We start from the raw sequence: 14,343 nt of genomic DNA, 5'->3' as shown, positions 1-14,343 counted from the left end.
GATTGATTAACTAAATAAATAATCAGTTGATTAGTTAAGTTAAATAGCCAATAAATTGATGAATAATAACAAAGGAGTTAAACTGAACCAGTGTCTGCTCATCATTGCTGTAATGACCCTTCTGTGACACAGCAAAATTTTTAATTCTGGGATTACTTTAGATCATATCAGGACAATTACCCCTCATAGAACAATTCCACCCCCCACCCCTGCCACCAATAACAACTACCCCCATCGGATAATTACTCCGCTTGGTTAATTATCCTATCTCCAATATATCAAGGAGTTTTAAATCATCATCTGTTGTTCTCAGGGGTAATTGTCCTTGGGGAGGGTTACTGTCCATATGGCGGCAGGGTGTGGGGTGAGTGCAAATGTCTTAGACTCCTTTAGATCTTTAGATATTTCATAACAAATACATCTGCTTAAAGGGAAATGAAATGAAATTTACAAGAATAAATATATGTGAGGGTTATGAATAAAATATTCAGTTGAAATGACTGCATTTGACTGATTTTTTTTTTTTTTACTGAATGATATAAAATCATCACAACTGTACAAATACAAAGTTAAAATGTTTATTAGAATGAAAGTAGAAATTCAGTACCTGATAATTTCTTATTTTCTATCTTTTACTTGTTTTGGTCATTTGACTGTGGCCATACTGAGGCACTGACTTGAAGGGTTTTAGTCAAACAAATTGTCCCTAGTACTAATATTTTTTAAGTATGGTACATATTTTTTTAGTCTCTTTTGCTGAGAAGCTTAGTTAACAAAATGTGAACAAACCAATACCGGTTGTTAAGCAGTGGAAAGTGGGTGTGACAAATGCACACAGATACACACACATGCACACATGTGATGGCCTTCCACAGTTTTCATCCATCAAATTCACTCACAAAGCATTGGTCAGCTTGGGGACATAACATAAGACACTTGTTCAAGATGATGCACAGTGGGACTGAACCAGAATCCATCTGGTTGCTAACTGAACTATTATATTTAATGTTTTACACAGTTTTTTTTTTGTCTAAATCCTGACTGATGCTTTGTGAGTAGAGTTGATAAATAGAAATTGTATGAAAGTCCAGTGCATGTGTGTGTGTGTGTGTGTGTGTATTGATATTTCATAGATTCACTTCTCACCATCTGAGTGAAATAGCGACATGAAGTTTACATTCTTTATTGACATTATGACTGGTTGCTTTGAGCCTTTGACAAACTGGTGGAATAAAAAAACAAAAACAAAACAAAGATTGGTGGCAGGAAGGGCATCTAGCTGTAAAATACTATCTCAAATATGACCCAACCCATGTGAGTGAGCAGAAATGGATGTTAAGTAAATGAAGGAATTCTACATGTGTATTGTCTTCCTCTTGATGGCTATTATGTGGTAGATACAATAGCACTATATGCACTATATATAAAATTAAATAAATGACAAAGGAATGGGTGTTATGCAATCAATATTATTAGGTGGCGAGCTGGCAGAAACGTTAGCGCGCCGGGCGAAATGCTTAGCGGTATTTCGTCTGTCGTTACGTTCTGAGTTCAAATTCCGCCGAGGTCAACTTTGCCTTTCATCCTTTCAGGGTCGATAAATAAAGTACCAGTTTTGCACTGGGGTCGATGTAATCGACTTAATCCCTTTGTCTGTCCTTGTTTGTCCCTTCTATGTTTAGCCCCTTGTGGGCAATAAAGAAATAAATATTATTAGCTTAATCCATATGGTACCATATTTTTGTTGAAATACATTGCCAGTTTTTCAATTAATTTTGAAAATGATAAAGAGTCTAATAAATAACTTTTACCATTATTAAGTTGATGTCTGGAACAAATTTAGCATGCAATTTTGAGAGAAGGTTTTTCATTTAGTTCACTTTAAAACAGGAGGTTTCTATCCTAGAACCATGGGTGGTCTCAGATGGATTGCTCTCAAAATGGCTAAAGCTGTTCCTGCTATGAGATGTTTTCTGTAAGTTAATGAAATTAATTATATAATTCTTCTTCCATCGTCATTTACTTAATTTCATATATATATATATATATAGGCATGTCTGCATCCCAACTACATGGTTCTGGGTTCAGTCCCACTGCATGGCACCTTGGGCAAGTGTCTTCTACTATAGCCTCAGGTCAACGAAAAACCTTGTGAGTGGATTTGGTAGACTGAAACTGAAAGAGTCCAAATACTAGAAAATATATAGCTGGTTGGCGTTAGGAAGGGCATCCAGCTGTAGAAACTCTGCCAGATCAGATTGGAGTCTGGTGCAGCCATCTGGTTCGCCAGACCTCAGTCGAATCATCTAACCCATGCTAGCATGGAAAGCGGACGTTAAACAATGATGATGATGATGATGATGATGAGGGATGTTATATTGGTTATGTTGAATGATTTTCTTAACCCGTATGCTTGTGGACGGTTGATTTCTGTAGTTATTATCATTGTCATTTTCTCGGCAGTTCAAATAAGAGTTTTGACTGTTATTTCCAGCAGGTAGATATACTCAGTATGTCCTTTGATTTACATAAATTTTAATCTATCAGCTATTTAATGCTTTTTGGGCCTGCAATTGCCTTTATTATTAATTCTGTTATTATCAATTAATTATTTTATCCTAGATAATAATAGAGTTAATGGTATCTTAGCAAATATTTTCTGCTGAATTATGTATTGAAATATATATATATATATATATATTTGTACATTTTTATGTGTTTCTTTGTGTCTGTGTTTGCCCCCACATCATCCCTTGACAACCAGTGTTGGTATGTTTACATCCCTGTAACTTAGCAGTTCAGCAAAAGAGACTGATGAAATAAGTACTAGGCTTTAAAAAAATATTGGGGTTGATTTGTTTGTCCAAAACCCTTCAAGACAGTGCTCCAGCATGGCCACAGTCAAATGACTGAAAGAAGTAAAATAATAAAATAAAAGAATATATATGTATAAATCTATGTATGAAAATTGCATGCATGTGTGTGTGTGTGTATGTTTGTATGATTGCATGCATACACTTGTGGGGGGGGGGGACTTAGAACCCTTAGAAACTAGGAGTAGTTTGTGTTGGCAAAAATTATTTTTATTAGTAAAGAGCAAAGCTAATAGAAATAATATCTTAATAAATATGTAACAACAGTTTACCACATCAGATTTTAGTTGATTCTGTAAGGCTTTCATTGTTTTAATATGCTCCCGAATAGCTTTTGTTTCCTTTGATATCTTTGTGGCCCACTTTCTTGCCTCTTTCTCCAGTTGATGGCTAGCTCCATATTCCTGAGAAAGTTTAATTACCTGCAAAAGTAATTGGATTGAACACCTGTATAAATATATATTCATAAACATTAAGCATGCTTTTTTCTTTTTAAAGCAACATTTACAAAAATCATTCAAGAATATCTTTGCTCTATTCTTAGTAATTATACCCATTGCCAAACGATGTTCTTCCTGTTCATTTAAATAAATTGTTTACATTAGATTTTAACTTACTTGATCATTACAGCAGGGTTCAAATTGATATTGCAAAAGGTCGGTGAAAACATTGCTTTCATGTAAGAAACACTGTAAATTATAGTTTCGACTGATCTGCAAACAAAAAGTGAAAAAAATTGTTTGTTCCAGGAAAGATATTTTTCAATAGAAATAGAAACAAAACATTGTTATACATATTCTGTTGTGTCTGGGGAGAGCCATTTCAATCTTGCAAACCAAATCCCAAAACAAAATTGTTATACATAGTTGTTCTGAAATCCTTGACTATTTTTGATGCCAACCCACCTGAGATTGTTTCTCATTCTATGATATAAACTTCCTGTTTCAAAGTGATGCATCAAAATTTCTTGTTAGTTTATGTTCAAAACACCAGCTTAATAATGACAAAGGTAGTTTACTAAATTCTTCATTATTTTCAGAATTAATTGAAAAAAGGTAGTATATTTCAACAGAAGTATCCTAGTCATATGATCAAGCTTCCAGATCTTGCCATCATGTTTGTCTAAACCCATCTCATAATAACACACCTAAAACTTCCTCTCGATCTATGATACAAACCTTCTTGTTTAAAATAATCTAAATAAAACCTTCCATCAAAATTTTATGTTAATTTGTTTGTCAGAGCTCATAATTTGTTACTTTTTGAAGTTGTTTTGGCAAACTTGTCTAATTCTACACTCATCCTTGTCTTTAGTGAAACTATGGACAATTTTTTGAGGTTTTCTAAAAATCTCTCCTAAATTTAGGAGTGTTATTCTTTGTAAAGATTTCTGAGTCATCAATATACATGAAATGATTTATACTTTGCTCACAACATCTCTATACCATGGTGATATAATTGAACAAGTTTGTTATTGGGGTCAAAGCATGGCAGAAAATTAGGGGTGGGAACAGTAAATTTCCCTGTAAATTTCTTCTTTTATGAGAATAGGGCTGGTTTTAATGGTCTTTATCTCATTTTTCAATATAAAGTTAGTTTTTCACTTTGTTATTGCATGACTAATATATTTCCTTTATCAACAAAGTCAAACACACATACACAAGGTATGTGTATTCTTAGTTAGTGAGTCAACTGCAATTTTTAGGCATAGGAGAATATATTCGCTATGTGCCTAGTCAAGAAGACAACTCACATCAGGTCCTTTCTTGGAGTGACAATGACAACGAAAAAACAATGACAAAACAACAAAAAGAATGATGACATATCAATGTCTGTTGCTCTGATAAAGGACCTTTGTGAGTTGTCTTGCTTGGCTGTGACTTATTTTCAGGTGTTTTTTAGACCAGATACATAGAGAATATATTCTCTTATGCCTATAAAAGCCACAGCCAACCCATGAATTAACAACACGCATACACAAGGTATGAGTGTTCAATTTTATTTATATATCTCAAACTGCTTCTGAAAAACATTTGAATTTCCATTATTGGTCTAGACAACAACTCTTTACTTGTTTCAGTCATTTGACTGTGGCCATGCTGGAGTACCACATTTAGTCGAGCAAATTGATCCCCCAGAACTTATTCTTTGTAAGCCTAGTACTTATTCTATCAGTCTCTTTTGCTGAACCGCTAAGTTACGGGGATGTAAACACACCAGCATCAGTTGTCAAACGATGTTGGGGGGACAAACACAGACACACACACGTACATATATCTATACATACATATATACGACGGGCTTCTTTCAGTTTCCGTCTACCAAATCCACTCACAAGGCATGACTGACCATGGGATTGCACCTAGAAAGTTACCTTCCCAGGCACAAGTCCAGGCAAGGTTGTTTATGGAAGACCAGCAGTCGCCCATGCATACCAGCCTCCCCTCTCCACACCACCAGTGTTATCCAAGGGAAAGGCAAAGGGGCCGATATAGCTTAGACCCTGTGATGTCGCAACTCATTTCTATAGCTGAGTGAAGTGGAGCAACGGGAAATAAAGTGTCTTGCTCAAGAACACAACATGCAGCCCGGTCCAGGATTCGAACTCACAACCTCACGATCTTAACTCAATGCTCTAACCACTGAACCATGCGCCTTCACTACAACTAAAGTACACATAACTATGTACTTATATATGTATCTCTCAGGATATCATTAAATTTTCTCACTGTAATCTGTAATCTACACTTCAACAGTTTACATTTTAATATTACTATTGTCATTATCTTGTGTTCCTGAATAACGTATATATCTCAACTTGCTCCAGTTTGCCGACTAGCTAAAAACATGCACTGTTCTTAATTCTAAGTGGTTAATATTTGGAAGGAAAATGTACTAAGTATCTATTTCCTATGGCTCCTCTTAAATAGTTTTTACTGTTTATACTACTGCTACTACTACCAACCACCACCACCACCATCACTAGTAATAATGGTTTCAAATTTCAGCACAGGTCCAGCAGTTTTTGAAGGGAGGGGAAGTCAATTACTCGAGTACTTTACTGGTACTTATTTTATTGACTCCAAAAAGGATCAAAAGCAAAGTCGACCTTGGCGGCATTTGAAATCAGAATGTAAAGATAAATAATAATAATAATAATAATAATAATAATAATAATAATAATAATAATAATAATAATAATAATAATAATAATAATAATAGTACAAGAGCACTCAGAGAGCACAAACTTTCACCAAAGCAACACCAATGTCCTCTCAAGCGGTTCTTGAGATATCTTGTCCACAAACAAACAAGCTAACAAACAAACACGACTGAAACAATACCTTTGTCTTCGCTAAGGCAGAGGTAATAATAGTAATGATGTACAAGTGCCAGTAAGACGACGTTGGTAACAATCACGCTCAAATGGTGCTTTTTACATGTCCACCAGCACGGCAGCTGCCTGGCTTCTGTGCTGGTTGGCACGTAAAAAGCACCATTTGAGCATGATCGTTACCAGCGTCGCCTTACTGGCACTTGTGCCAGTGGCATGTGAACAAAACATTCGAGTGAGGTCGTTGCCAGTGCCGCTGGACTGACTCCTGTGCAGGTGGCACGTAAAAAACACCATTGAGCATGATCGTTACCAGCGTCGCCTTACTGGCACTTGTGCAGTGGCATGTGAACAAAACATTCGAGTGAGGTCGTTGCCAGTGCCGCTGGACTGACTCCTGTGCAGGTGGCACGTAAAAAACACCATTTGAGCATGATCGTTACCAGCGTCGCCTTACTGGCACTTGTGCCAGTGGCATGTGAACAAAACATTCGAGTGAGGTCGTTGCCAGTGCCGCTGGACTGGCTCCTGTGCAGGTGGCACGTAAAAAGCACCATTTGAGCATGATCGTTACCAGCGTCGCCTTACTGGCACTTGTGCCAGTGGCATGTGAACAAGACATTCGAGTGAGGTCGTTGCCAGTGCCGCTGGACTGACTCCTGTGCAGGTGGCACGTAAAAAATACCATTTAAGCGTGGCTGTTGCCAATACCACTTGACTGGCCCTCATGCCAGTGGTACGTAAAAGCACCCACTACACTCTTGGAGTGGTTGGCATTAGGAAGGGCATCCAGCTGTAGAAACTCTGCCAGAACGGGTTGGAGCCTGGTGCAGCCATCTGGTTCGCCAGTCCTCAGTCAAATCGTCCAACCCATGCTAGCATGGAAAGCGGACGTTAAAGGATGATGATGATGATGATAATAATAATAATATTAATGATAATAATAATAAAAATCCAAACCACTCCATTACTCTTCAATTGCAATCATGAGACCATTTCTTCAAATCTGTTGGGCAGTATTCATTATACAACTGGTGCTGATTTGTCTTTATTTCACATTTATTCTCACTAGCTCTAAGGGATTCTTATTCCATGTTAACACCACATTCTTTCCAAATTGTTATTAGTTGACATTTTGTCACCTTTTCTAAGTTCCGAATAAGTATTTATGAAAGGATCGTAGCTTGTATTTAGAGCCCTTTATTTGATGCACAATTTACAGGGAGGTTTTTCAACCAAAGCTAAAGAGACTTCTCTGTTCTTTGCATGTGTCACATTTATCTCTTTATATACTACTAAAACTAAGACTAGAGGACTGTGCCTGTTTAGAATAAAGGGCAAGAGTGATTTGACGGTGCATGGCTAGGTATGGTCATAAATATTGTCATACATATCGCTTTTCCTCAGGGAGGAAAGAAGACATTAGACTAGTCAATTGGATATAGAGTAACTGTCTATAAAAGGAGGTTGGATAGGGGAAGACTCTAAATCATTATTATTATTATTATTATTATTATTATTATTATTATATTATTAGTAGTAGTAGTAGTATTATCATCATCATAATGATGTGGATAGAATTAATACAAATAACATATAAAGTAATATTCTGGGACATTACCTTCTCAGCTTCATGTGACAGCTTTTGAAAGCAGTTCGTCTCAATGGCACTAACTTCAGCACTTGTGCTAGTGTGGATAGTGAAATAATCTTGAATTCTTTCATACACTTCACCATCCAAGGCCTACAAGGAAAGAACAAAATATAAATACAAATGAAATAGTCAAGATTCTATTAGGTTGTCCCAAAAGTTCGTAAATACTTGCGAAAATTGAATTTTTACTCGCCAAGTACTAACAAAAACAACAAAAGTTATTCCTCAAAATAAAGACCATTATTTTCCAAGACTTTCTACGAACTTTTGGGACAACCTTATATTAATGAATAAAGATAGTAACTCTCATCTTTGTAATGGATTCATATATTTTTCTGTCATTTTTGTCATGCGACTTATATCACAGAGAATGAGATTTTTACACAGAAACTGAAAGAAATTCTAAAACTACCACATGTTTGCAACACTTACAATATGGACATAAAAATGAACAAATACCTATTTATATTCCTTCTAACTGCACACAAACATATTCATATACCTATAGCCAGAGACTATAGGTATATGGAGATCATTAGTTGTCTGATGGTAGTAGAATTTATCACTAATTGAAGGAGTATTGATTTATTTGCTAATTTAATCAATTTAATTATCTGTGTGAAGCAGGAATGAGAGAAGTTATTTGTTTTCCTTTATATATGTGAAGAAAAAGAACAGAAAAAGAAAAATGCTGAGGAAAAGAGAGGAAAATGGCAGAGAACGTTTACTCTCTTTACTCTTTTACTTGTTTCAGTCATTTGACTGTGGCCATGCTGGAGCATCGCCTTTAGTCAAGCATATCGATCCCAGGACTTATTCTTTGTAAGCCTAGTACTTATTCTATTGGTCCCTTTTGCTGAACTTCTAAGTTACGGCAACGTAAACACACAGCATCGGTTGTCAAGCGATGTTGGGGCGACAAACACAGACACACAAACATATACACACATACATATATACGACGGGCTTCTTTCAGTTTCCATCTACCAAATCCACCACAAGGCTTTGGTTGACCCGAGGCTATAGTAGAAGACACTTGCCCAAGGTGCCATGCAGTGGGACTGAACTCAGAACCATGTGGTTGGTAAGCAAGCTACTTACCACACAGCCACTCCTACACCTATGTTTCAATGTTTCTGTGGTTAGACATTTTTTTGTAGCCTCCATCAGCTGGAAGATCTTGTTTATGCTTGGCAGATCCTTGAGAATGAATAGTAACTTCAATTTTGGTAACATTTTGGTGACAAATTCCAAAATGTCGTTTCTTTCAGATTGATAGATTTCGCATTAGAAGAAATAGTGCCATTAAACTTGTGGACTGTCTCCACTAGAACATCAACAGTGATTCCATACAACTTATTTGTAAGGATGAAGTTATGAGTTAGGATGAAATTCCAACAGGGGTTGATATGGGAATAAGATGAAAGAAAACATAGACCAGCAGTAATCAGAATTATGATTACAGTACATGCCAAAATTTTTTTGAGAAAGTAGAGGAAAATAAACGAACCCTATTACATGACTGGTACTTTTTTTCACTAGTCCACAGAAGGATGAAAGGTAAAGTCGACTTCAGTATGATTTGAACTCAGAACACGAAAGGGTCATAACATTTTGCTCTACATCAGCAATTCTGCTAATCTAATATTAATAAGAATAAATATGACTAAAAGGATAATATGGTCATGACTTTTTGGTCAAAGGTGTACTTGAGGAGGACTGACCCAAAGCAAGACAGCAACAACATAATAAGGATAAGGATAATGATATCATCATCAACATCGTCATCGCCGCCGCTGCCACCACCACCACCATCATCATTTAGTGTCCATTTTCCATGCTGGCATGAGTTAGATGGTTTGATAGGAACTGGCAAGCCCAGGGCCTGCACCAGGGTCCATAATCTTTTTGGCTTGGTTTTTACAGATGGATGCCCTTCCTAACACTACTGCCAGTGTTTTTTTTTCACACAGCACCAGCAGCAGTACTTTTTATGTAGCACCATCACCAATGCTTTTCACATGGCACCAGCACTCATAACAATGCTTTTTATGTAGCACCTTTAGGATCACATTTCTGTTGTGTTGGGTGGGACTTCTTGAGTACAGCAATGCATCACATATCTTGGTTCATTGCTGTACTCATTAAAATAAAAATGTAATTTCACTAATTAGCTTTATTAATGACTTCAATCTCCCCAGGGGTGCAATTAAATAACTGAACAGTATTCTCATAGATGCAAAACAAAAGGATTAAGTTACCAGAAAATAAATTTTCTTTATCAGAGTTTTGTCTCAGACAGACTGTTTTAGAATGAAGTTGTATCCTCAAAATAATATAAGATTAGATATTAATCAATTTAATAGCAAACTACTAAGCATGACTTTTTCTTTCTTTGAAATGTAAAGTATACTTTCTTTTTAATAAGCTTGCAATTTAGCCTTGCTTTGAAAAGTAAAAAAATTGATTACATCACAGGCTTATCTCTTTGTGCTCAGAAAGATAAAGAAACCAATCTGCTTTTGTTTACTTCTTACAGGTCTTGTAAACATATTTTATAAAGATGTGACCATCTCATATTTTATGCAGATAGTATATTTAGGACATTTTTCAATGTGCCCTTCTTTTAAGATGGTAAGGTATTATTTGTGGGAGACTTGGCTGCTATTTCTAGTAGGTCAACAAGTTATTGTATAGACATTTCTTTGTGTAGGTTGCTAGGTTTTTGAATTTAAATATGTTTAAAAAGATCTCTAATATGGAATTAAATAATCATACATTTTGTAAAGGAATGAGATCAGCTCACTTGTAAGGCCTCCTTTCTCAAAGTCCAACCCTTTACCTCATCATGGTGGGAAGGTTAAATGAGTGGCAGAGCAATGCCACCAGGGACTTCATGTCCCTAGTAGGGTCACCCAAGGCAGACAGGTGTGAGACTAGTGGTGCTAGGACCACAATCGAGCTAACTGGAGGGCAATGGTGAATTCCAGGTGGCATCTGATCCGGAATCCAGCGGCTTCCTGGTGCCATTGGATCGTGTCTGTGGGAATCCTGCAGCAAGAAGGTGTAATACGAGGATGACCTGCCACTGGTCATGTATGGTGGCTTACAAATACAGATGGGAACTGTTTTTGCAGACTCTGATCATTCCTTGAAATTCCTATGAACTCAATGGGAGCCAGCTTAACCCTTCCAGGGTGAATATCATTACAATTCAAGACAAAAAGACTTGTAAGGGCTACTGGAAGCATGTAGATCAGTACAACCTGTTGTATAGTTAGTTTGTCAGTGACTAAACCAGCAAATTCACCAAACCTACCTGGCAAGAAGAGCAATTTTGGACAGTCTATGGCACGAAAAAAACCCAAATCTGTCAAAGGCCAGATAAACTGAGATGCTTAAGATACATGTGAAGACTGGGTCTTTGACAGGTTGTAAAGGAAATCTAACCATCAATGATAAACTTAAGAGACAGAAAGGAGATTATTTACATTATTTGCATTCGAAGGATATTTGTCCTCATCTTGTTTGTTGTTAACACAATGTTTCAGCTGATATACTCTCCAGCCTACATCAGGTGTCTTGGGGAAATTTTGAACCTGGGTTCTCATTCGAAATTTCCCCAAGACACCTGATGAAGGCTGGAGGGTATATCAGCCGAAACATTGTGTTAACAACAAACAAAATGAGGACAAATATCAGTCAAATATAAATAATGTAAATAATGTACATAATTCCTCATCTCTTAAATATTGAACTGCAGAAAGGTAACATTAAGCAATGCTGTTGTGGAGAATGTGAATGCATACCACAAATCACAGTGAGACTCAGCGATCACCTTGGTTGTCTTGCTGCATTTCTGATATATCCCCAACTCAGTTTTAGGCTGTCTTGCCACTGATCCAGGAAGGCAGGAATAACAGAATGAGTTTGATTATCCGGTGTAGCCCTCCCTCTCTATTACCCAAGTTCAATATAAATCAGATCTCTTAATTTGTTTGAAACTACAAACAGAATTGTGGAACTTGCATTGTGGTGTCTGCGATAATGAAATAATGTTGCTGCTATAGTTTCATCACAAAGGAATGGTTTAGGCATGAATAGTTATGGATCTCCTGTTATGGTACATAAGAAATAGATCCTTCGTCATCTTCAAAAACAAAGGATGAACAAGTAAGGATATTATTTTACCCTTATTCTCTTATTGTTACATTTATTTAGCATGACACATAGAACCAAATTTGTCCTTATTTCAAGAAATTCTGTTTATCAAGGAATTCTTTATGATATACAGTAGAGTGTATATTATATCATATTATATATTAGTGCAAAAACATCCATTAATTACCACTCAGCAGTGATATCTAATTTATCTTCTGTATGATCATAGAAAGATACTATTAATTAATTAACAAAACATTCATCATTATTCAGCGCCTCTAAGGCAGTGAGCTAGCAGAAGCGTTAGCATGCTGGGCAAAATGCTTAGCAGTATTTTGTCTGTCTCTACATTCTGAGTTCAAATTTTGCTGAGGTCAACTTTGCCTTTCATTCTTCTGGGGTTGATAAAACAAGTACCAGTTGAGCAATAGGGTTGATCTAATCAATCTACCCACTCCCCTGAAATTGTTGGCTTTATTCCAGAATTTGAAAGCATTATTCAGTGCCTCTACTACATACACCAATCAATTGTTCCTTCCGGTGGGAATAGTATACAACAAAGTGTAAACTAAGATTTAAGTGGATTTGTAACAAAGGAAATAGTAAAGTGCTAGGAAATAACTGGCTCATGTTCAGTTAGACCAGCATTCATCTGACATGGGCAGTGAATCAGCAGAATCATGACAGCACCAGATGAAATGACTGAGATCAGCTTTTAGGTTCTGCCAAGTTTGACTTTAATTTTCACTGAATGAAAGTTGAAAAAATAAAATATCAGTTGGAGTCAAAAATATGCCAATTTAAGTACTGAAAGTTGATTTAAGAGATGTAAATATAAAAACAAAAACAACTAAAATCATTACAGCAAGCTGTATTCTTTTACTTGTTTCAGTTATTTTGACTGTGGTCATACTGTAGCACCGCCTTTAGTCTAGCAAATTGACCCCAGAGCTTATTCTTTGTAAGCCTAGTTCTTATTTTATCGGTCACTTTTGCAGAACTGCTAAGTAATGGGGACGTAAACACACCAACAGTGGTTGTCAAGTGATGTTGGGGGACAAAACACACACACACACACACATATACATATATGACAGGTTGCTTTCAGTTTCCATCTACCAAATCCACTCACAAGGTTTTGGTTGGCCCGAGGCTATAGTAGAAGACACTTGTCCAAGATGCCACACAGTGGGACTGAACCCAGGATCATGTGGTTGGTAAGCAAGCTACTTACCACACAGCCACTCCCGCACCTATATATATTAAATTACTGCAATGCAAATACATCAATAAAAAAAAAATGACTGGTAGGATGTTTTACCTTCATAAGTTCAGGTAAATCCACACTGTAATATCGTATTTGGTGAGCATTGGCAGCTGATTGGCAAAGTAAGTATTCATTCCTTGATGCAGTAGATTTTGTAGCACATTGTTCATATCGAGTTGTTAGCTGAGGATACAGAGAGCAAAACACAAAGGTTGTTGAAGAGTAAGTAAATGAAAAATATATTTATGAGCTGAAAAATGTGAAGTGATAAATTACATGGCAAACATGTCAAAAGATGTCTTCTGCAATAAAATGGAGCAAATTACAGGTTTGTGATGCATCTTGAGGAACTAAAGCATATTAATGATTCTTTGTGAACAAAGGAAGTTTTATTTTTATCTTTTATCTTTTACTTGGTTCAGTCTTTAGATTGTGGCCATGCAGGGGCATCACTCTGAAACATTTAGTCAAACAAGCTGACCCCACTATTTATTTTTTAAGCCTGATACCTATTATCAGTCTCTTTTGCTAAACTGCAAAGTTACAGGGATATAAATAAATCAACACTGGTTACCAAGCAGTGGTGGAACACACACACACACACACAGACATACACACACACAATAGGCATCTTTCAGTTTCTATATACCAAATATACTCTCATGGTTTTGGTTGGCTGGGGGTGCTGTTGTAGGAGACATTTACTCAAGGTGCCATGCAGTGGGACTGAACTCAAGACCACATGGTTGCCACACAACTGCATATAGAAAATATTTAAAACTTTCAGAAAATCAGGCAACAAATGTAACCCAACAAACTCACCTTTGAACAGTTACGTTGTAAACTAGTCATACTTTTGAAAAATCCAACGGATTTTCTTTTCAGCCTGTGCAATAAAAAAGACAATAAAATAAAAAGATAAGAATTATAAAAAATTCATAAAAAGGAAAAAAACAACAAAACATTTATATATTTCATGACAAAGGTATTGTAGAGACATCAGTAGTTATCAATCTTCAGCTGTGGTACATAAGAGGTGGAGTCTCGGTCATCT

At 36.4% G+C, this 14,343-nt stretch overlaps 1 protein-coding gene across 1 annotated transcript in view; it reads right to left on the bottom strand.

Annotated features, from left to right (window-relative positions):
- LOC115222509 (F-BAR and double SH3 domains protein 2) overlaps window positions 1-14,343 on the bottom strand; it is a 125,828-nt gene that overhangs the window by 51,155 nt on the left and 60,330 nt on the right. The window contains exons 8-12 of the mRNA XM_029792740.2: window positions 14,112-14,175; window positions 13,344-13,472; window positions 7,829-7,951; window positions 3,491-3,586; window positions 3,146-3,295 (exon numbers count right to left, since the gene is read on the bottom strand). Of these exons, the coding sequence (XP_029648600.2) occupies window positions 3,146-3,295; window positions 3,491-3,586; window positions 7,829-7,951; window positions 13,344-13,472; window positions 14,112-14,175 (562 nt within the window). The remainder of the gene's footprint in view (window positions 1-3,145; window positions 3,296-3,490; window positions 3,587-7,828; window positions 7,952-13,343; window positions 13,473-14,111; window positions 14,176-14,343) is intronic.

This window comes from Octopus sinensis, linkage group LG20 (assembly GCF_006345805.1).
Source record: "Octopus sinensis linkage group LG20, ASM634580v1, whole genome shotgun sequence".
NCBI lineage: Eukaryota > Metazoa > Mollusca > Cephalopoda > Octopoda > Octopodidae > Octopus > Octopus sinensis.
This window is presented reverse-complemented; position numbering and strand designations above follow the sequence as displayed.